Source organism: Mycteria americana, chromosome 1 (assembly GCF_035582795.1).
Source record: "Mycteria americana isolate JAX WOST 10 ecotype Jacksonville Zoo and Gardens chromosome 1, USCA_MyAme_1.0, whole genome shotgun sequence".
Lineage (NCBI taxonomy): Eukaryota > Metazoa > Chordata > Aves > Ciconiiformes > Ciconiidae > Mycteria > Mycteria americana.
The window spans coordinates 66,757,213-66,779,144 of NC_134365.1; the positions used below are offsets into that span (position 1 = coordinate 66,757,213).

Here is a 21,932-nt window from a genome sequence, read left to right on the forward strand (position 1 = left end):
ACAAACTCCGCGTCGTCCCGCCGGCGCGAAGAGCGACCGGGGAGCTCCGCGCGAAGCGCACCGCTGCCATCGGGGCTCGGGGTCCTGCCGTGGGGAGGGGAGCGGGGCTCCGCCGGTCCGCAGCAGCGCGACCCCCGCGCCGCTCCGCACCGCTCCGCCCGTCCCCGCGCAGCCCCTGACCAGGCGGCCGCCCGCCCGCCGCGCTCCGTCCGGGGCCGTCCCCCCGGGAGTCGTCCCGGCCGCCGCCGCCCCTCGCCCGGCCGCGGGGCGGGGGAAGGGAAAGTCTCCCCGGGGAAGGCGAGGAGCCCCCCCGCCACCCGCGCCCCCCCGCGCCGGGCTGCCATTGGCCGAGGCGCCTACCGAAGCCCGCTAGGCACAAAAGGCGTTGCTAAGTGGATGCTTATTTTCCCCCCTCTTTTTATTTTTTCCCCTCCCCCCCCGTTTTTTGTCTCTCCCTCCCCCCCCCCCCTTCACTACTTCTTCGGATGAGAGCGCGGGTTCACTCGCGTCGCGCCGGCCGCTCCGCTACCGCCGCCGCTCCGCCCCGCTCCGCTCCCCGCGGGAGGCTGCGCGGGTCGGGCGCGGAGCCGTCCCGCGCCGGCCATGGCTTAGCGGGCGGCCGGGGCAGAAGATGAGTTTCCCCGCGGAGGACGGCGTGGGCAGCCTCTGCCACAAGGCGCTGCAGATCATCTCGGAGCTGTGCCTGGGCGGGCAGGTGGAGCGGGAGAAGTGCGCCGGCATCTTCCCCCTGGAGACCGCCCGCCAGGGCATCGGCGGCACAGGTACCGATACCGGCCCCGCCGCCCCCGGCCCCCGCCGACGGGCCCGTCCTGCCACCGCCGCGGGGCGGGCAGCGCCGGCGTGGGCGGCCGGAGAGCGCAACTTTTTTCCTTTGCCTTCCCTGCGTGCGGAGGGGGCGGAGGGGGGCAGTCACACAGCCCGCTTTAAAATCGTCTCCCTCTCGCAGCCCGGGACGCAGCGAGGGAAGCGCCGGGACCGCCGAGCCGCCGCCGCGGGGTGCCCGCCGCGCCTGGGGTGGGGGCCAGCGCCCCGGGGCCGACGGGGCAAACGTGGGGCCGCGGGCGGGGGTGCCGACGTGGGGACGGGGAGCGAGGAGAGGCGCCGAGGGGAGAGAAACCGCCGCCGACGTGCGGGCCCCTCCATCGGCTGGAGCCGCGCCGCCGGAGACGGCCCCTTTCCCCGCAGCTCGCTCGTTTGCCCCCCCCGGCTCCGCTTCAGCAAGGTTTTCCGCGCGGTGGGAGTTCCTCTTTATGCAAAGCTCGGACCCGGGCCGCTGCATGCGTTTGTGGGGCCGTGCGTGCGAGGAGCGGGGGAGAGGGCTGTGTCTGATGCTCTTGTCACGGGTGGGCAGCATTTCCCTGCGGCGGGCGCGCCACGCGTGGTTTGCGCCCGGTCGCCCTCTCTCTTCTCCTCAGCCGTCCTTCTGCGTTTGGCGTGTCGCGCCGCGGGAGCAGGTTGCGCGGAGGTGCGGCGGGGGGGCGAGGCAGCCGGGCGGCTCCGCGGGGGGCGGCGGGGCCGGCGGAGGGGAGGGCGGGCAGCCGCCACGGCTCGGCGCGCAGCCCGGGCTCGGGGCGCAGCTCGCCGAGCCGCGGCTCAGAGTATCCGTGCGATGAAACTTGACAGAGCCCCCTGAGCGGGCTTTGAGATATTTTACATCCCCTCCGTTAATCGCTGAGGACGGCAGGAGAGCTTCCTGACAGCCCGTGGGAACCTGTGGGGTCAGGGCAGCCCTCCGGTCCGGTCCGGTCTGGTCCGGTCCAGGAAAATTTTAGTTGGGGAGGGGTGGGAGGGGGTGGGAGGGAATTCTGGTTAATGTAAATATTCCGAAGCCAGAAAAATTGACGGGGTCGAAACCAGGATTTTGACTCCCAGCGGTGATATCTTTGGTCACAGATTTCTGGATTGTCTGAATCTTTCGGGGTCGGCTCTAGGCTTTTGCGTTATTCTGTACAGTACACTCTAGACCCCTCGCTTTTCATGGTACTTCTGTTTAGGACGGGCCTTGCAAATTAGTCCAAGTTCTGTGCTTAATTTCTGCCAGAAGGGATTGGTAACCTATTCTGTCTGTCCATAAATGCAAATAGACAGCTTGCATTATGGCCAACAAATAACAAGCGTACAGTGCAAATTAAATAAATTAACACCAAGTCATGAAAAGCAGCAGGTCCTCGGCATGTGCCCCAGCTGCGCTGCTGCTACCGCCGCAGCTGTTAACTTCTTTTTTCTTCTAATGCCCACAGATTTTACTGCAAATTCCGGGGTATTTGTAGTAGCTCAGAAAAAAACCCCTTGTCTGAAAGAGGAGCCATTCTTCTTTCAGACTCCGGTACCTGCACGGTTCTCCCAGGGCTTTGCGCTTGAGGCGAGCGCTGAGTTTCCAGCCGGTGAAGACGGGCGCGTCCCGGCGCTGCAGCGCGGATGGCGGGGGCCACCCGGCCCGGCCCGGCCCGGCCCGGCAGGGCTTGCTCCGCCGCGGGTGCCCCTTACCCCGCCGGCCCCGCCGCCGGGGCAGCAGGACGCGGGGGCGCGGGGGTCGTAGCGGGCTTCCACCGGCACGGATCGTGGATTTGTTGTGCTTTGTAAATGCAAACTACCGAGTATATTCCGATGGCGCACTGAGTTAGTTGGCTTGGTCCGAATCGTAGAAGGTTGCATGAAAATAAAATTACCCTACGGAGCTTGGAAAATTGAGCTCTGAAAAGCTTAGTTTCTGTATGTGACTTTTAGAGAGTACTGCACAGGGAATCAGTATTAGGTGTCATATAAGAACAAAGTGGATATATAAACAGGTGGGATGTGAAGGATAGAAAAATGTCCCACAAGGCAAACCAAGGTTTGCTGTTTAGAAAACTTGAGTCTTCAACACTTGCCTTGATATTGCATTGTATACAGTAACAGGATCTTCTTTTTAGACATTTCTTCAAAGTCAACGACCTCCTTGTTTTTTTCATTTGTAAACCCTAATGAACTTGCAATTGTTGGATTAGAAAAAACCTGATATTTGACAGACCAGGGGCTTCAACTGCTTGGTCCCACATCTCAGCTGGGTTCCTAAATCTCACTTTTTCCTCCTTAAAAGGAAACCATTATTAGATGATGGTGTCAACTTTATTGGCACACATATTAAATTAAACATTAATAACACTGCCAGTGACCATATAGTAATACCTTCTGGCTCCAGAGGAGGAACAGACACACTGTTGTTGTTGATAATTGACAACATCTTAATATGTAAACACTTGGATAGACAAGACATAAATATCACTCACATGAATTTTATGAACTGAAAGGTTGTAAACACAGTGTCTAGGCTGAAAGAAATGTGGTCATTGAAAGGTGAATTGTGCCATCTCTTCTGTTCTTCAAATGCACAGATCCTTATCATCTCTATGGATAAAGTTAATGTTGTCCACAGTGTTGAACGTACATAATTCCTGTTCATTGAAAGTAGACACGTTAAGTGTTCTCCATCATCATTCTGAGAATGAAGCCATAAATGTTTGTGTTTTCCGGAAACATCTGTCTCATACATAGGGTGGTAGCATTTGGCGTCAGAGTCCATATCATGTAGCCATATCCTTCTGTGGCTGAGTAAATTCTGCACAGTTCTGGTGTCATGCAGCTGTAGCTGTCTGGTAGAGAGGTAGAATGGCTAATTTAGCCCTATCAGTTTTGGCGTATGTCCCAAACGATGGTGCAGGAAGCACTTTCCCAGTGTATGCCAACGCTGGGTGATACACATCATGGAACCAGTTCAGTTCTTTGCTGTCTAGGGCTCCAGCTATAGCAGTGTGTTGGGAATTAGCTCCTGCAACAAGCACTGAAGTGTGCAGAGAAGAAACTACTGTAGTAAGAGTAAGAAGATACCTGAGTTGTAAGGAGGACTTCTGGAAGATGTAGAGAAGATAAAAGACTTTGAGAGGGTTATTACAGAATAATGGTTTATTATTGTATGTTGTTATATTACAGAATCACAGCTAAACTTTCAATGAAAATCCAAAAAGCAAATAGTCCAGGAGATCATATAAAGAGGAGAGAAAAGAAAACAATAGTTGGCTATATAGGGGTAGCATATTCTCTCTTTAAATGGTGCGTTCATTCAGTTTTCCTAATCTCAGAAAGAAGACACCTAAAAGTGTCACAAAGATAGCATAAGTAAAAATCACTAGTCAGATTTCATTGAAGGAAAGAAGTCTAAAAGATGAGGAGACCCATATTTGGAAAGGAAAGAATAGAGCAAGAAACATTTCAGAAAGTAGAGGAGTAGCTGGTAAAAAGGAAAGCAGACCTTTTCTATTTAATACAAGAATAAAAACATGCTCTGGAAGTCGAAAACGTTAAAAAAAGGCAACTAGAACTGCTGTGATATGGTTATGTCGGTGGGTATGATGATTGCTTTCTGTTCAGCTGGACCGTGAAAAGCAGCCAAGCCTCTCAGAGGAATCAGCTACTTGAGACAAAAGATGCACCACCCAATCACAGGCTCAAAGCAAAATATGAGACAATATTAACCTCGTGACCCAAGAAATTTCACTGGCAAGCGGAGAGGCTGGGTACTGATTTTTTTGATAGTGTAGGTGTCTAGGTAGGAGAAAGAAGCATAACAAGGATAACAGAATGAAACACAAAGAAGAGGGAGCTGGAGACACAGTCAGAACAAAAAATGGAGAGTATGGCTTTGGGAAGGCAGAGTACAAGAAAATGAAACAACAAAGCAAAAAGGAGAGCTATTAAGGTTTGCTGCTAACCAAAAAAGTAACCTTCATGTGTTTGATTCCTCTTATTCTCAGAGAAATAAGAGTTTGGACATTCTTCTTTGTGGACAAACAGGATTACATCAAAGAAATGGCTGATTCTTCAATAGTTTTTTCCTCTCAGTGACGGCACCACCACCTTAGGACCCTCAATTACTGCTCACTGCTTGGGTCAAGAAGGGGTAATCATATTTAGTGTAATGGATAATTAGTCTATGGAATGTACAGCAAAGAATCTTAGTGAGATAAATCATTTTGTAAATTTCTGAGAGCTTTAGACAATTAGTGAAGACACGACATCTGCTGTTATATTTTCTGCCCTGGTAATTACAAGGACTATTAATTCTCTCATCTCAGGGGAATGCTCAAGAGAAAAGTTTAGGAAGCTGTTTACATTTATGGTACCTTTATATAGTTAGATGACTATGTGAGCTTTCTTCTGAAGGGTATAACATTTTTGACAAAATGCTGAATTAGATGTGCAACTGTTTTGTTGGTTTTTTTTTTACACCTCCTTTATTTCCAGTAGATTTGGGCAAAATGATTAGGATGTTTGTCAAATAATAGGAAGAGTTCAGGTGGAAAATAAATGGGAACTGGATGTGCAGGATCACACCTAACAAAATTTATCTCTAATCCAAGTAAATTATTTTATAGAAGTGTCCAAAATTCATATATGCAGCTTGGTTATACCTGTATTTTAACTCAGGTTATCTGATTAATAAAGGACTCTAATTCATTTTTGACAGTTAGGCATCCCTCCTCATTTTCAAAGGAACCAAGCACATCAAAGTCCCAGTTGGGAGCATTTCTGAAGGTTAAGCCAATTGCATAGAGCGTAATAAGAGGAGCTTTGGCATCCTGCTCTAGGGACACAGGTTTAAAATTCATTGCATGTCCTCTGCAAACAGTGGGCACTTCTGCTGTCTGCCTTTTTTTAGGTCTGCTGGTCCTGCAGAACTTCACTATCTCATTATCAGTTCTCATGGTGAACCGATGTTTATAACAGAGCTGGGAACCCCGTTGCTTCCCTGCCAGGAGGGCATATTTCAGCCATCTAGAGTGGCTAGAGGGTTCTGGAGAGTGATGTTTACTCTTGCCCTTTTGCTTGTCAGGCAATGAATTTTTTTAAGTCGAGCATGCAAAGTGCATCAGTTTCTACAGGATTGTTTGTTATTCACCTAAATATTCTACTCTCAATTATTTTATTACCATAAAAGTTTAACCTACCAAGTTTCTAACCCTACCCCGATCAACAGTTTACTATAGAAGTATAGAGGAAGTAACAAAACACTGGAGTATCCTGTGCATGGACATTCTGTAATATAGCCTCACTCTTTCCTGAAGAGCAATGTCATGGGTCCTCCTGCTGTAGTTGGCATGAGTCTCCGTTGGCTGTCAGCTGCTCCCCTGACAGCTCTCAACATACTGATGGCAGCTGATGGTGTACATTTCCTCTTGGTTCCTTTAAACATGCGTGTGTGCATGCATGCATTTGTATACATACACACACACAGAATATAAGCTGTAGGTATACTTACACTGCCTGGATACATTTAGAGGGGAGAAAGAACAGATTTACCCAGTAGTGTGCTTGCAAGTTCTTCTCAGCTGTGCCAAAGCAAGCATGAAGGGGACCAGAAATGGCTTGAATGAATGTGAAGACTATGGTCATCAGTGTAGGACTGTCCTACAAGAAAGGAACATTTTTCTTCATGAGGAAGAGCTGTTGTGTGAAACAGTTGAGCATTCTGTTACAGAGAAATGTGATAAAATTAAATAATAAACATCTGAACATTTAACAGACCGATCGAATTCTTTACGATACAGCTCATCACCTGGTCAGAACAAAGTTATTACACGAAAGAAATATGTTTTTGGGGGAAAAAAAGTACCAGGTTACTGAAAAATATGCTTTACAAAATCGGTGTTAACAAGCTGTGAAAACCAGAAATGCGTCTAACTCAGCAGCGTGAAGGTAGAACAGAGGGGTAAACATACCACAGAGACCAGATTTATTTACAGTAAATGTGAAGGCAGTCACAACAATGCAGAAGTGCTCAACATGCAGACAGCAGTGATACACAGTAAAAGCAAGAGTTTTACGAAACAATCTTCCTCCATACACGTTTTGCAAAGAAATACAGATGAAAAATACAGAAACGGTTATAACAGCTGGAGGACAAATCTGTAACGATGAAGATAACGTGACACAGTGTTTTGCTGGGTCTCATCATATGTGTGAAATGTTCGTTATATAATGCTGGGTAAGGATAAACATAACCATGACAATTCAAAAATGACACTTGAGCTGTGTGAACCTTGTTACAGCTATGGCATCCTTATGATTAATGGCAGTCCAGTGGGCTTATGATTTGTTTTCATTTCGTTTTCTTGTCTGAAAGAGGATAATGAGGTTTTCTTGCAGATGCTTACAGGGACATCCTTGCAAGTGTGAGAGCAGCATGGCACCAAGCCCAAAGCTGGGTTTTTGTTATATGGAAGGTGATGGGGCAGATGTGGGCTGAGCAGAGATGGGAGTTACCTGCTATTGAGATTAAGTGAGAGTTACCAAGTAGGAAAGTAGGTAGGCCAGAAAAAGCCTTGGAAGTGGAGACAAATAATTTACATCTGGTGTGTTAGAGAGGAGAGGACAATGGTCAGTGCAACATCTTTTGCTTCCTACACTACAGACAAAACATGATGACCCAGTCAGGCAAAAGTGAGAGCCATCTTCTCTAGTTACATAAAATTAATCGTGTACTCAGTACACAAATCGTGTACTGAGGCTCATGAATACACAGGTGTTATATTTCTGGAACCTTCTGGAATCCTTCTGACTTCTGGAAAACAGAAGGTAATGTGGGCTAGAAGGTGGCTAATAAACTTTTGGGAAATACCCTGTATCTGCTGTACGTTACGTAATCTAAAGTCCTGTACATGGAGTTTGAAATGGCAAAAGAGGGCGTTCCATTTGTGGTTGGACAGATACAGATTATCAGATACATTAATAAATGATATAACTTAGATAAAATTATTTTGACAAGAGATCAATAATTTTATGTGCTGTAATCACGTAGTAAATCACAGTGATACCTGACTTCATTTGATTCCCTTACTGTCAAGAAACATGCTACCATAGAGCTCTGTTAGCATTAAGAAGTGATATACCAGCCAGTAGATGGTGATGGCTGTTTTGAACAAATTCAGACATCAGACTGAATTAACAGCCTAGGAGGTAACACACTCACAATCGGCCTAGAGTGAAAAGATTTGAGAAAGATCTTCAAAGTATGTTTCTCCATGAGAACAGGAGAGGAGGTCACACGTAGACTTTTAAATGAAAGGCTATTTTTGCCATTTGAAATTTAAGTTGGGTGTTTTGACAGGTTCAGGTTATGAGAGAAAATACAAGACTCTGCCCCTGCCACTTTCTGAGGCATGCTAAAGCATTATATCCCCATCTGCAGGGATCTGGGTGAAACAGAGGTTATTGTGAAAGATCTGCTAATGCCAAGTAAAAATGAACACCAGCAACTTTTTATGTTCTTCAAATTCCCCCAAGGAAAACTGAACAGCAGAAATGATGGGTTGGACCAACTAGTTCATATACATGAGAATAAGGGAGAATTATTGGACCCAGACCTTTTATAGTTGATACAGCTCCTGCTTCCCTCTAAATCCTAGAAAATCAGAGACATACTAATTTATCTGATTGAGCTGACTCCTGATACTCCAGACACAAGAGTTCCCTTTAGAGTGGGCGCTATGGAAAGAGTGAAATTCCTTATGGCTGATGAACAAGAGAACAAATTAAAAGTTAAAGAAGAATATATTTGAAAAAAGTTACAGAGACATTGTACTTTAAGTATTTAAGAGAACCAAGATCAGATATAGACCAAGAGGTGGGTCAAAACAGACTATAATCCCCTTTTTTCCCAGGTGTTCCTTTCCCCCTGTTTCTTTGCTGGCAAGAGTACATTCTCTTTAGCGTGGTCCACATCAGACACGTGCCTGCCCCTTATGCACATGGGCAGCTATGTCTCAGCACTGACTGGTCTCTCTCTCCATTCAAGATCATGGGTTTGTAGAGTATGTTTTTCCAAAGTTAAGCATCGAGGGGCATATGCTGTCAGGGCACTGACTAAAATGGAAATTAACTTAATTTGGTTTGGAAATGGATGTCTGCCAATGTGCATGTTTGTGAATGGATTCATGGGCAGAACTTTTCTGAGGCAAGTTTCAAACAACAAACTGTTGGAAGCCATAATACAGAAACCATTCAAAACAGAAATCAAAACATTCCCTAGCATCTAGAAAAAAGATGAGGATGATTCTGAAGTACTTGCCTAATATGAAAGACTGGCTATCAAGGAGCCTTTTATGGTGGAAATGTTTCTGAGAATATTTATAAAAAATGAAGAGAGATTTTGAGGTAAACAGAATTCAAACACTTCCCAAATAGACACGCCGTTCTCAAATGAGAAATATAAAATCATCCAAAATTCCATATCTTGAAAGAGTAGTTTTAAATAGAAAACCATGAGGAAACAAGATACTTTCTTTCAGTTATGAAATTTTATCAAGACTATGAAGATGACATTAAGGACAGACGTCAGTAAAGGAACATCACCAGGAGTGACATGGTAACTCCACTGAAGTCTCTGGAAGATTTCCCTCTGATCAGAAGGGGGTGTGTGAGAAAGAGGATTTTCTTCACATTCCTGAGTTTACCCAGCATGAGAACAGGAATCGCAAAAGCATAATGCTGCCTGTCCAGATGAATATTGAGAAAGATGTCCTGTTCTGGGCAAATGTGTAGCATTGAAGACAAGCTGCAATTACCAGTTCAGAAAAAGAGTTGTCAAACAACTGCTTGTAGTTCGAGATGATTTTTCTCTTTGTACCAGAGACCAGTGAGAACATTGTTTACAATGTTGGCAATTAACGTTGTCCCAGCAGAGTGAGTATATCTCCTTCTGCCTCTAAAAATTTAGGCAGTCTTTGAATTTGTCACAGTTCTACATTTTTAAATAATACTTACATATGTGAAGTGCAACCCTGATCTGATGACACATCCATCCTTCAGTACCCATTTTCCTTCCCAACCAGGTTTCCTGTGCAGGGATATGAAGAAACTCCTAGTCTGCAGAACTGTTTCTTAATGTTTTGTATTCTTAAACCAAACTTCCTATAAAAAGGTAGTATAAGAGACATATCCAGTCTAACATGCAAAGGGTCTGGGAAGCTCCATTTAACTGCTCTTCTACAGATGATTTCAATCTTCATGTAACAGCAAATCTCTCATAATTGCTCAACAGAGTGACTATCAGAAGTGAGGAAGCAATATGCTTTTTATGTCAATTTATATGGCATACTGATGGCTTTTTAGCAATTATGGCAGTAAATGTAATTAAATACTTTTTTTTGTAATGAGGGTTTTTTTGGTCAAATTCCTGGCAATTAAAATATTTCATGTTCTGTTTAAGTATTTGGTGTATTATGAAGCACAGTATGTGTGGTTGTTTAATTTATTAGTAAAATAGCAAAAATTGAGACTATAGTTTGTACAACTGTTTGTAGAATTAGCACCTTTTCTCTGCTCTTGAGACTTCAGATGTTTCATGTGATTATTTTAGGGCTATAAAACATACATTTTCTGTAAGGATTTTGGGAGTGACTTAGAATTTGAAATAGTTTAACTGAAATACAGAAAAGAAGCTTAGAGAAAGTTGAAGCACGGGAGTGGGTGTTGAAAGGAGACACCAAGTTATTTGAAGGCTTGAAAAATGTCTTGCAGTGAAAAACTTAAAATAGAATTGGCTAGAAATGCTTTGATGGAATGTTTTTCAGCTGATAGTATCTATTCATCAAATTGAAACTCTGCTGGAAGGGATCAATTTTCATATTTCTGGTTTTGAAATGTTTCCAGCAGTTTCAAAGTTGTTAAAACATCCTGTTTCAACATTTTCTAAATGAAAAAAAAATCAATTTTCAGTTCTAAAAGCCTTCCTCTCAAAATGTAACCTAATTATGCCAACCATCTCTAAACTGAGCTGGAAATATTGCAAATGACCCAAAATTTAATTGCTTTTTGTTTTCTTTTGTTTAATTTCTGATAGATCATCAACATTTTCAAGAGTTCTACTTTTTGTCAGGCTTTGAGAATGAAAAAATATTTTGTCCAGCTTGATTGAAAATTCAGCTGGTTCAATTTATCAAAAAAGTTCCTTCAGTGGGGCGTACCTCTGTATTAATGTGTTAAATTCACTTATGACCATTCTCTGGCACTGAGGCCAACGCGTACGTAAGAGCCTCTCTCTGTGCTATTAAAGCCTGTCATCCGCTGAAACAGAAGGGCCACATCCAAACCACCTATTAAGAGTGATCCTTGGCCTACTCTAATTCCTGATCCATGCCCAGGAATTGGCTGGGAGGGTGTGAACTGGCCCAGTTTAAAACCGTTCCAGGGACTGGTATAGGCAATTGAGTTTCAAGTCCTGGGTTTGTTTCCCGGCACAGTTTATTTCATTTGTATTTTGTATAGGCATGTCTTATGAAGCATATCGTATCTTTTAATGTCTCATACAAAGACATGAAAGAAGTAATGACTGTAAATTAGAACTACAGAAATACAAATCAGAAATACAAATTTGCAACAAAGTGATTAACCATTGAAACAAGCTGTAAACTCAGCATCTCTTAATGTCATAATGTCTTAATTCTCTTGTTGTCAGGATAGGACAGCCTGCTGCAGAACATGCACAAGCCAAGTAAAAATTACTGGGCTCAGGAAGGATATCAGAGTAAACAGTAGATTAAACCAAATAGCCTAATAATCCCTACTGGGGATGAATTGCCTAGAAAAACCATATGCAAAAGTATCAGTTGCTTCTTGTGTTACATTATTATTAGATAGAATTATGCATCCATTCATTTTATGGAAGCATCTTAAATCAGAATTTGCTATATGAATTTCTCATTAAGCTGACATGCATATTCCAAGGGCTACATTTTGACATTTAGCTACAGGCAGAAAAGGAGGACACCTTTCTCAGGACTGGCAGGAAATGGTCAAAGAGGCATACTTCTGTTCAAGGCAGGGCAGCAGCTTGTGCCGGACTCTTTAAAGAAGCACATCCTCTGCCGATTCCCCCATGACTCTGACCAGGACGTATATGAAGTAAGGTTGAACCGTACCTTTCAAATCTCCACACTACAAACATTTTCTATTTGCTTTTACTATTCTCACACATTTTCGTGTTGAATGAGCCTTAAGTTCAGTGTTTGTTACTGAGAGATGTATCTAGATATTATATATTAATAAAGAAAATATTCCCACATTTTCTACTGGAATCTTCATCTCTCAAAGGGACCTGTGAGGTACGTACTGTTCCATAGAGCCAATACATACCTAGAGGACTATTTTTCTTCCTATGATCTTCTAGAAAAATATGCTCAAACTGTCGTTGCACTTTTCCGCTCATGCAGTTTAGTATCCTGTAGCCTGGAGCTATGGATACAAAATATTAGCTGTTAAACTGTCAAAACTTGTTGTAACAAGCAGCAGCAGCCATTACTTGAGGGACATTTAAGCAGGGTTTATTGGATACTTTTAAAGCATACAAAAGGCTCTTTTCAAAAGGAAAGGGATTTTTTTAGTTATATTTTGTAAAATTACATGATACTGGAAAAATCAAACCGAAATATGTCACATAGAATAAAACTCCTAATTAGGGCTCAACTGGCATTTCTGGTGATCCACCATCTCCTAAAATATAAGTCTGTTCACAGAATTTCTTTGGTATGAAGTCTGTGCTCCTATCTTTGACCATGCTACTGGATATGCTACCTAATTGTGGCAGAAAAAGTCAAATACAGGGCAGCAGGGGTAGCTAAGTGTACAGTATGGTCTCTGTACAACTCAGGGCACTCTGAAGCCATCTGCATTTTCAGAGCAGAATTTTAGATACCGATGTATATGTGCTGTCTTGGTCTAAGACAGTCTTGGTCCAGAGCTTAAGATTTAACTCTAGAAATTTCTTATTTATGACAAGACAAACGCACAGTCAAAAGTTTGGCAAGTCCTGAAGAAATTTGTGTATCAGCCTGGTGGTTTAGAACTGGTCTATCTTCATGTGCACTGATAGAAAATGTTGACTGTGGTTTAACTTTTTCAGCAAGATGTGTTCCTGAGCAGAAGCCCTTTGACAAGAATGGCTGGGAGTATTTGGGACCATTTGGGTAGTCCCTTACTTCCTGAGAAGTCTGACTGAATGGGTGGCTAGTGGTACCGATACTGGCCTCTGGCCTGAACAAGAATTAATGGAGTATTTGTGAAATAGATATTAGAGAATGATAACATTTTAAAGGTACAGACTTAGATATCCAAAAGGAAAAAAACATTAAATAGGGCTTTAAAGCTCTATGCAAGATAATGATCAAAATGCTTCTATCTCCTTACCTGTGTAATTTTTAATTTTTTTTTCTCTCCATGTTTGTCTGTCATGATGATCTTTGTTTCTAATTCCTTGCAGACATCTCAGTCAGTCTGTTAGCAGTAGTCGTCAGCTTCTGCGGGCTTGCCTTGCTGGTAGTCTCGCTTTTTGTCTTTTGGAAGTTGTGTTGGCCCTGCTGGAGAAGCAAACCTCTCACTTCCAATGCCAGTAATGTCCCTCAGAGCAACTCCAGTGCTCCTACGGAGGTTTTTGAGACCAGTGAGAAAAAGGAAGTTAAAGAAAATGGGAAACCTACAACAAAGGTACTTGAAGCTGCATTGAAAATTAGCCACACTTCACCTGATATACCAGCAGAGGTCCAGAACGCACTGAAAGAGCATCTGATCAGACATGCACGCATGCAGAGGCAGATCACTGAACCCACATCGTCATCAAGGTAAGTCAGGGGCACTCGCGTCTGTGGCACGTTTCCTGGGAACAGGTAGAGCCAGAACACCTGGCTGAAAATTTCCAGGATCCTGGATTATTCACTGGCTTCTTAGCAGTTATGGGTGAAATAGCAGTCACGTGAAGGCGAAGCCTCAGTGTCCTTTGAACAGAACATTCTGAAACATAAGGTGTACCTTGAGTTACAGCATTATTTTAACATATGAAGATCAAATCTATGTCTTCTACTACTTTGTAAATACATATGTTACTACTTTAAGCATTTCCATTTTAGGTTTTGTGTATAGGAAAATCTATTTCAGTCTTATTCCATTTTAGGTTTTGTGTATAGGAAAATCTATTTCAGTCTTATTTTTTAAAGTACTGCAAGTCTGGCTTTTCACAGACATTTTTATAGATACAGCCATTGCTTTTGCAGATGAAAGTTTCCCTCTCCACTAAATAAATGACAGATTTGTTGCTGATGGTACATTTCTTAAGCACATGGTTTGCCACTTATAAAGCAGTTAAAATCCCAGTCTAAGAATGTAGAACCTTATGGAGTAATCTTAAAGCAGTACAGATTTTATATAGACCCTTAAATAAAGGACAAGCGTGTAGTATTGCTGAAGTGATTTCTTTTGTATTAAAGTAGAGGACACAAACTTTTATTTAGTCTCAGGTACTGCTTTATATCGAAAAGTAGTGAAGACGTGTGTAGTGACCTGTAGTTTCAAACGAGTTTTTCTTCAAATACTGTCAGCAAATTTAACGCATGGAAAACAAAGTGAACTGCAAAGATCACTTTCTACATCAGGAAAAAGAAAAAAGAGGGGAATGTTTTATAAACAAAGAATAGGAAAATGAAGGCTAAAGGAGGCACCTGAAGTGTTGCATAATGCCATAAGTAAGAATACAAATACTGTATAGGAAGTAGTTTTTCCTCAATGAAACATTTGCTAAATGAACCCATGCTACCAAAGCAAAAAAAAAAAAAAAAAACAAACAAAAGCTCACATTCACAATAATCATTGGAGGCACAAGGTTGGAGAAGGCACGTGCTTTACAGTTAGTGGGCACATACTTTGCTGGCCTTCTGAGTCCCAAAGACAGCGTTTTGCCAGCTCAGTGCGCTCATTGTGGTAGCGAGCGCTGAAGTGCTTTCTCCCAGCTATTCCAACAGCACGGAACAGCCAACAGGCAACTGCAGGAGGCTCCAGAAATGAGAACACTCCAGCCAGGGGAGGTCCAGCTGACTTTAGCAGCTGAACCATCTCCTGAATTACGAGACTGTACAGCTGGCTTTAAGCCACATTGCCTTGCCTATGCCTGGCTCCAGCTACTGTATCCATCTGCTAAGAGAGGGAGCACAGTATCCAAGCCACTCTGAGGAACATTTCCAAAATACTGGGAAGACAAGTTTGAAATTGTAACTGTTACAGTAAATGCGGAGGGACCAAAATTGATACAGTTTAGCATGACAAGGATATTACACAACTCACTATTACCTAATAGGATATTAATTGGCAGAGTTTTATCCATCATGTACCAACAGGTAAATGTATAGGTAGTCAGACTGTCTGACTTCCTGAACAGACAGAAGAAATAGCTGGCTGGCAAATGGACTTGAATAGTCCCTGTGGTACTATAGGGGAAGAAAGAAGTTCCAGGGACATGATCCAGAGCTACTTCAGGCTGCAAAAGTATTCCCATGGACCTCTAGAGTGATTTGCACTGGGATCTAAATGCAGCTAAAATATCCGTGAAGCCAAGGACAGTTTTACAACATTAAAACCTGCCATCAATCCTGCTCTTTCTGCACATGTTGGTAACCTTGTAAGGGAGCTTTTTCTTTTTATCCTCTCATCGTTAAATCTCTCCTGAGAGGGACAGTTCCTTTGCTGTGAGTAACCCTGGTTGTCCCACCTTAGCCAATTCATAGCAGGGTGTTTGGAGACATCACCTTCCTTTACAGTTTGCTGAAAAACTCTGCAGCCGTGCTACAAAACATGTTTAGAATGAGATGTGTCTTAAAAATTACCCAAAAATGGTCCTTTCTGTGTTTGTAGATACATTTTTTTCTATACCCGTGCCTGCCTTAAGTGAGTCTTAACCTTCCCACAGCCCGTATTAATTATTACTGCCAAGAATATCATATATGAGATGAAGGCTGGACATTTAGACCAGCTTTCTGGATTACTCCTTCTCCTTTGTGTCACAGAATATTGGATCACAACATGACTAAAAACTGCTCTGGTGTCCTTCATTGGGGACCTCTAAATAAAGGGGAGCCATTAGCAGGCACAGAGGTAGCATAGCTTTCTCTTGCACCATCTTCGATGCATCACTGCTTCGTTGTACGCAGCAGTCCTGAGTGGCCCAAATGTACCATCTCCTAACTGTATTCAGTTGACAAAGGATCTAAGAGAAATGTTTGCTGTCTGGATTGTCTCCTCTACACTGTTCTCACCTGAGCTGGGGCAAAGAAAAGGGTTGTAACCAGTTCTGTGATAGGTTCTTGTGGCCATCAGCTCTTAATAAAAGAAATAGAATCATATTAAGTCATTGTAATTGAAGCATAAGGACTTTAAGAAGCCATTCAGAGCAATAACAAAATGTGCCTGATCACTTTTTATAGACTGTACATTTAACATGGAGACATGTTAGTGTAGGGGAATGATGAATTTCTGCTTAATTAGAACTATATCATTTTCATAGTTCCTGATAATATGAAAAGACCCGCTCGTTAAAAAAAAAAAAAAAAAGCTCTTTAATCCTTGATCCCAGTTAACCAGTAAACTACGATGGAAGTCCTGCATCAGTGGTGTTCATTTACAAACAATTTTGCTCTGTATTATTGAGAACCACTCTTCGCAATACTTTGTGAAAGTATTCTGTAATATAGTTTATTGCTTCTATGATATTCCTTCCTTCAGATGTTCACCTGTATTTTCAAAGGACATGCTTTTTGCTCTTTAGCATTAAGTGGGAGAGGAGCTTGTCGTTCAGCTCTGCAGAGTAAGTTGGTTCCCAAGAGGCACAAAGGCAAAAGTGAGATGCTTGGGAATGTTAAGGTTAAAGAAAGACAAGCAGATCTGTTGACTTTAGTGATTGCAAGGAGGAGACAGCAGCCTCTGTTTTGTCTAAGTACCACAAGTTCTGGTGTCCATTCCTGGATTTGGTCCAAAAGGTTGGTCTAATATCATCTAAGAAAACTAGACCAGAGCCACCCCTCATAAATCTCAAGCCATATCATAAATCAGCATCCTATCCTTCTCTTTTATCTTACATATGGCAGTCTTACTGAGTTAGAAATCAGCTTTATACTATCATTATTCCTATGCAAGCCCAATTTTATATTAGAGATTTACATACAGATTTACTGTCACTCAAAATGTATTTGTTCTACGTTACGGAAGGCATGTCTATTACAGGAGTGCTACTTATACGAGCCAGTAGGGGTTGAAGTACCTGGATTTGCACACGTTAGTAGCTTTGTAGCATTTTCACAACGTGGTTGCCTGACATCCTTGTACTTGATTATCACAGTCATTGATTCCTTTGTTATTGCAGAACAAAGGAAGATAAATATGTTGCTATGACAACAATGAAGCATCTTAATAATTAACAGACCAATTAGCTATCTCGGTGAAATGCTGTGACTCAGAACAGATACGAGGCGCTATGTAATTAGGACTTTGGCTTACTAGAGCAAAAACGCTGCTGGTTCCCACAGGGAACAGCCATACAGCTGCACTGTTTTACTTAGTGACATCTCGCAACAATGACTACGTTCACTAGAGGATCTTACGTGCATAAAGTTTGAAAATTTGAAAGAAGGTTGGTACCTTAGAAATCATAGATTTGGGGTTTTATATGTTACTTTTACAAGTATTAAGTCAGATCTTCATAAATGCAAGAGAAGTCGAGGAAAAGAGAATTTGTCGTTGTATCCGTTTTCATTCAAACTGGAAATGCCATACAGTCAGCTTCACTGTTTCCCCTGCATAGGCAGTTTTCTCTACTGCTTGTCTACGGCAGGGTTTGAACATGATTATCTGGGCATCTCAGTACTACAGCTGCAGGTGTGAGGAGCACTCAGGAAGGCCTACCTGCACAGGTTTCATTAGCACAGACAGAAGTAGCAGTAACACAGGTCTTCCTGGACTTCATTATGAGTCAAAGATACTAGAGAGCTGGTGCCTAAATTGCTGCATGCCCAAACACTTTTGCACAAACATTTATTGCTGCTACATTTTGGGTGGAGTTCAGTTCCTTCCCTGTGTTTAGGACACCTACAAGGCTGGACTTCTCGGAGGACAAAGGCACAAGGACAGCCCTGAAACTTACTGAGGACAATATTGTACTTTTCTGACTAGTTAGGGCCTTTTGACTCCTCGCTCCATTCCAGTGTAGACATCGTATACTATGAATTTGGCGAGTTTTAACTTAACTTCAAGAGGAAAGAAATTTGGTGAGTTTAACTTAACTTTAAGAGGAAAGAAAATCTTTCAACTTGTCTGTCTGTAAAAAAAGAAAGGTAGAATGTGTTAGGGGAGGAGTGTATTGTTCATCTAAATTTGAGATCAAAACACCTGGATTTTTTGGAGCTACTTCAATCTAGACTATGAAGTTCTCCCTCTCCTATTCCTGTGTTACAATAGGACTGCTCCCTGCACCTACCAGTACTGAAACAGCCAAAAGGGGAAACGTTCTTGTCTATTATTTAATGGCTGCAGATTACCCTCTTGTATCTCTGCTCAGCTGAACTGCTGTAGTTTTGTGCTTCATGCCTTCTGCAACCACTTCACTTACAGCAAAAATACAAATAATATCTATGAAATGAGTCCTGGTTGCTTTCAAATGGACAATTTGCATTTCTGATTTAAGGAAAGAAACACACAGCTGTGACACCTCTTGTTTTCAGAACACAACACCACAGGGAAACCAAGCAATAAGGCAAGGCTGCATTTGGCATTAATAAGCAATTGATTGCAAAAAGCAGAGGAAATTCTGACAATTAAATTGTTTTTTAATGGCAAGTAAGTATCCTCACAGGAGGAGGTAGTGAGCTTTTCCAGTACAGATTGTTGGGGTAGTGAAGCACCAAGGAAACGTGAAAATGTCCAAAAAATAAACTGGACAGTGTGGCCATAATGGCATCTGCTGATGATTAATTCCGTGAAGCTTTTTGACCAGTGTTTTTATACTACTGTAAGGCTGTATGGCATACCAGGGGTTTGATTTCAGTCTTAGTAGGAAAGGCACAAATTTCCATTGATGTTCATGAGTCAACATAAGCCCATAAATACATATGCTTATGCAACACTGTATTCATAATTACAAGGATTTAAACATATTGTTTCTTGCTAGGAGTACAGGAATCAGCTTTCTAATACACTACACAGCAGAGTGTGAGAACAGAAGGAAAAAAAACCCATCACAGAAAAATGTTGACCAAAACTTTGAAATGTATTGCAGCCAGAACAAAATGTTCCCAGCATGATTGGAGAAGGCAGCCTGTACCTCAGTGTAGCAAATACCAAGCAGGTGTATATAAAATGTTGTAGGATGGCAAAGCACTATGCTGAACACCACCAGGCATAGCTCTGCATGGCCTTTTCAGGCGCCTTTCACAGTGATCAGTGTGAAGCTTGGTAAATATTTAATTGGAAAAGCACCACGGAATGCCTCCAAAAACCAGGAAGTACTGATGACAATTCTGCAAGTGATTTTTTTGCTGCCTGACTATACTCAGGCCCTAGCACAGTGGCATCAAGCAATGTTGGAACTGTCAACTTGTTCTGTGAAAGAACCTGAATTCAGTTTCAGCTGCATAGTCTGAAAACAAGGTTATAAATATATGTATTGCCAGGACACCGTGTGTCTCTCAGGCCAAGAAAGTCATTCTAAATGATCGTTTCCTCTCAAGGATGTTTTAACACTTGCAAAACATTGGGGGGGGGGGGGATTATTTTAAAATTATTTTAAAGAGAGGAATCCTTACTAATTTGGTCTTCTTGTATTTTCTACTTAGTAATAGCCAGGTCTTTTTCCAGAGATAACCATGGCTCATTTTGTGTGTGTGTGTGTATGTGTGCAGGCACAATTCTTTCAGGAGGCACTTGCCAAGGCAGATGCAAGTGTCCAGTGTTGATTTTAACATGGGGACAGATCCGATTTTGCAAAGGGGAGAGACGACAACCAGCATCGGGAGAATAAAACCGGAACTCTACAAACAGAAGTCTGTGGATTCTGATGGGCAACAAGAAGATGTGAAAACATGCGGAAAACTTAACTTCACTCTCCGGTATGATTATGAGAATGAACTTCTGGCTGTCACAATTGTCAAAGCCTTAGATCTGCCTGCTAAAGACTTCACAGGAACATCCGACCCCTACGTTAAGATTTATCTGCTTCCAGATAGGAAAAAGAAGTTTCAGACACGAGTTCACAGAAAGACATTAAATCCTGTCTTTGATGAAACCTTTCAGTTTCCTGTAGCCTATGATCAACTCAGCAACAGGAAATTGCATTTCAGTGTTTATGATTTTGACAGATTTTCTAGACATGACATGATTGGGGAAGTTATTCTTGATAACCTTTTTGAAGTCTCAGATCTCTCCAGGGAAGCCAATGTATGGAAAGACATCCACTGTGCCACCACAGTAAGTAATGTGTTCCAAAAGCATTAATGTAATATTTTCATTTCTCTTTTGTAGTTTGTGGCAGAATGTCCTGTTTATCAGCAAAGTCTGGAAGAAAAAAAAAAAAAAGTTATCAGTATTTTCCTTTGAGCATAGAGAATAAGATGCTTAGGAAGCTATAAAATTTAATTACTAAAAAATCTTCTGGGAACATACCGTCACCCTTATGGCTCACTGTGCAAATATAAATTAGGTTTATTAATTAAATAGTACCTCATGAAAGTCACTGTTTAACAAGAACAATTAACATTTTCCTGTTAGCAAAATACCCTGTCCTTCAAAATGAACATCTATTAAGGAACAGGGTCCGTCCTGCTCTTGTTATCAGATTTTCATGGCTTGGGAATCTTGTGAAGGAAGAGAAAGAGGCTAAAAATGCTTGAAGTCTAAAATGTTCTTTGGTGGCTGCCCTGTGCTTAGGGTCCCCAGTAGATGTATCTGTGTTGCTGGTGGTTACTAGCAAAACTTGAGGCACAAGCAATTAGAGTTAGGAAATAGAAATTATTTGTTTATTGTTCCAAGCAAGAAAAGGAGGCCCGTGCATGGATGACAGGATGGATGACAGGCTACCAGCAGGAAAACCACCAGTCTCCAAAAATTGTCTTTATTAACCTTGAAATCCAAACTTATCTTCCCTGGCTGGAATTTGGAGGGGGGGGGCGGAAATGGTGGGGTGTGGGGTTTTTTTGTTTTTGTTTTTGTTTTTGTTTTTTTTAACTACCATGCTATTTATATAGAAGTTTTCCCATCTCTTGTTCTGTGGAGATATCTAAAACAGTCTGAGTCATCCCTGGGTTTGAGCATGGGCTGGACTTCTATAGCGGGGATGAACAGAGGCCAGAGCAGTACTAGACACTGCTCCAGTGACAGAAGCTTCATACCATCCCTTCAATAGAGCCAGAGACTTCCCATGCCTCTTTTCCCAAATGTTTTCATGCTGTTCATACCTGCTAGACAGGGAAGTCTAGATCAGCATGACTAGAAGGACAAAGAGGACTGGTATTTTCTCACCAGCTTGAGCATGAGCACTGAGTTTCCTAAGACAGGAGAAATATTAGGGAGCAGAGCACAGTGGAGACAGTTTTTGAAGTGAATTCACAAAAACAGCTATTTATTTTAACTGCTGGGTCTACCAAACTGGTCTGAAGAGCCTCTGGCACACCTCCAGAAAACCACATCTGTGTATGCTTACTTTGATCAAACTTAGATTTCAGGTAAATTTAAGAACTGTGTTCTCAAGCTTAAAATTGAATCTGCGTTTAAGGTCTTGGAATAATAGCGCAGTAACAATTTTTTAAATTTCTTCTAGCTTTGATATTATCTTTAATACTTTAATAATGATTTAAATGCTCACTGGTCCTTTGCAACAGGCATGTGTGTGAGATCTTTAGCTGATAACTAGAATGGTTTCAGCAAATTAGAATCCCTGGACTGTTCATCACTGGTTTTGAGCAGATTGAAATGCCATACCAAATTATGCAGTTGGGAGAGATACTAATATACATCTGGATGAAAATGGTTGCTAATCTTGGCACTGAATTCTAATTCGAGTTTCTTCCTCACTA

The 21,932-nt window shown here is 42.4% G+C and overlaps 1 protein-coding gene across 1 annotated transcript in view; it reads left to right on the plus strand.

Moving 5' to 3' along the window:
• Positions 1 to 631: 631 nt before the first annotated feature.
• Positions 632 to 21,932, plus strand: part of SYT10 (synaptotagmin 10) — a 35,313-nt gene continuing 14,012 nt past the window's right edge. Inside the window, exons 1-3 of the mRNA XM_075491714.1 lie at positions 632 to 782; positions 13,313 to 13,670; positions 19,764 to 20,328. Coding sequence (XP_075347829.1) covers positions 632 to 782; positions 13,313 to 13,670; positions 19,764 to 20,328 — 1,074 coding nt within the window. The remainder of the gene's footprint in view (positions 783 to 13,312; positions 13,671 to 19,763; positions 20,329 to 21,932) is intronic.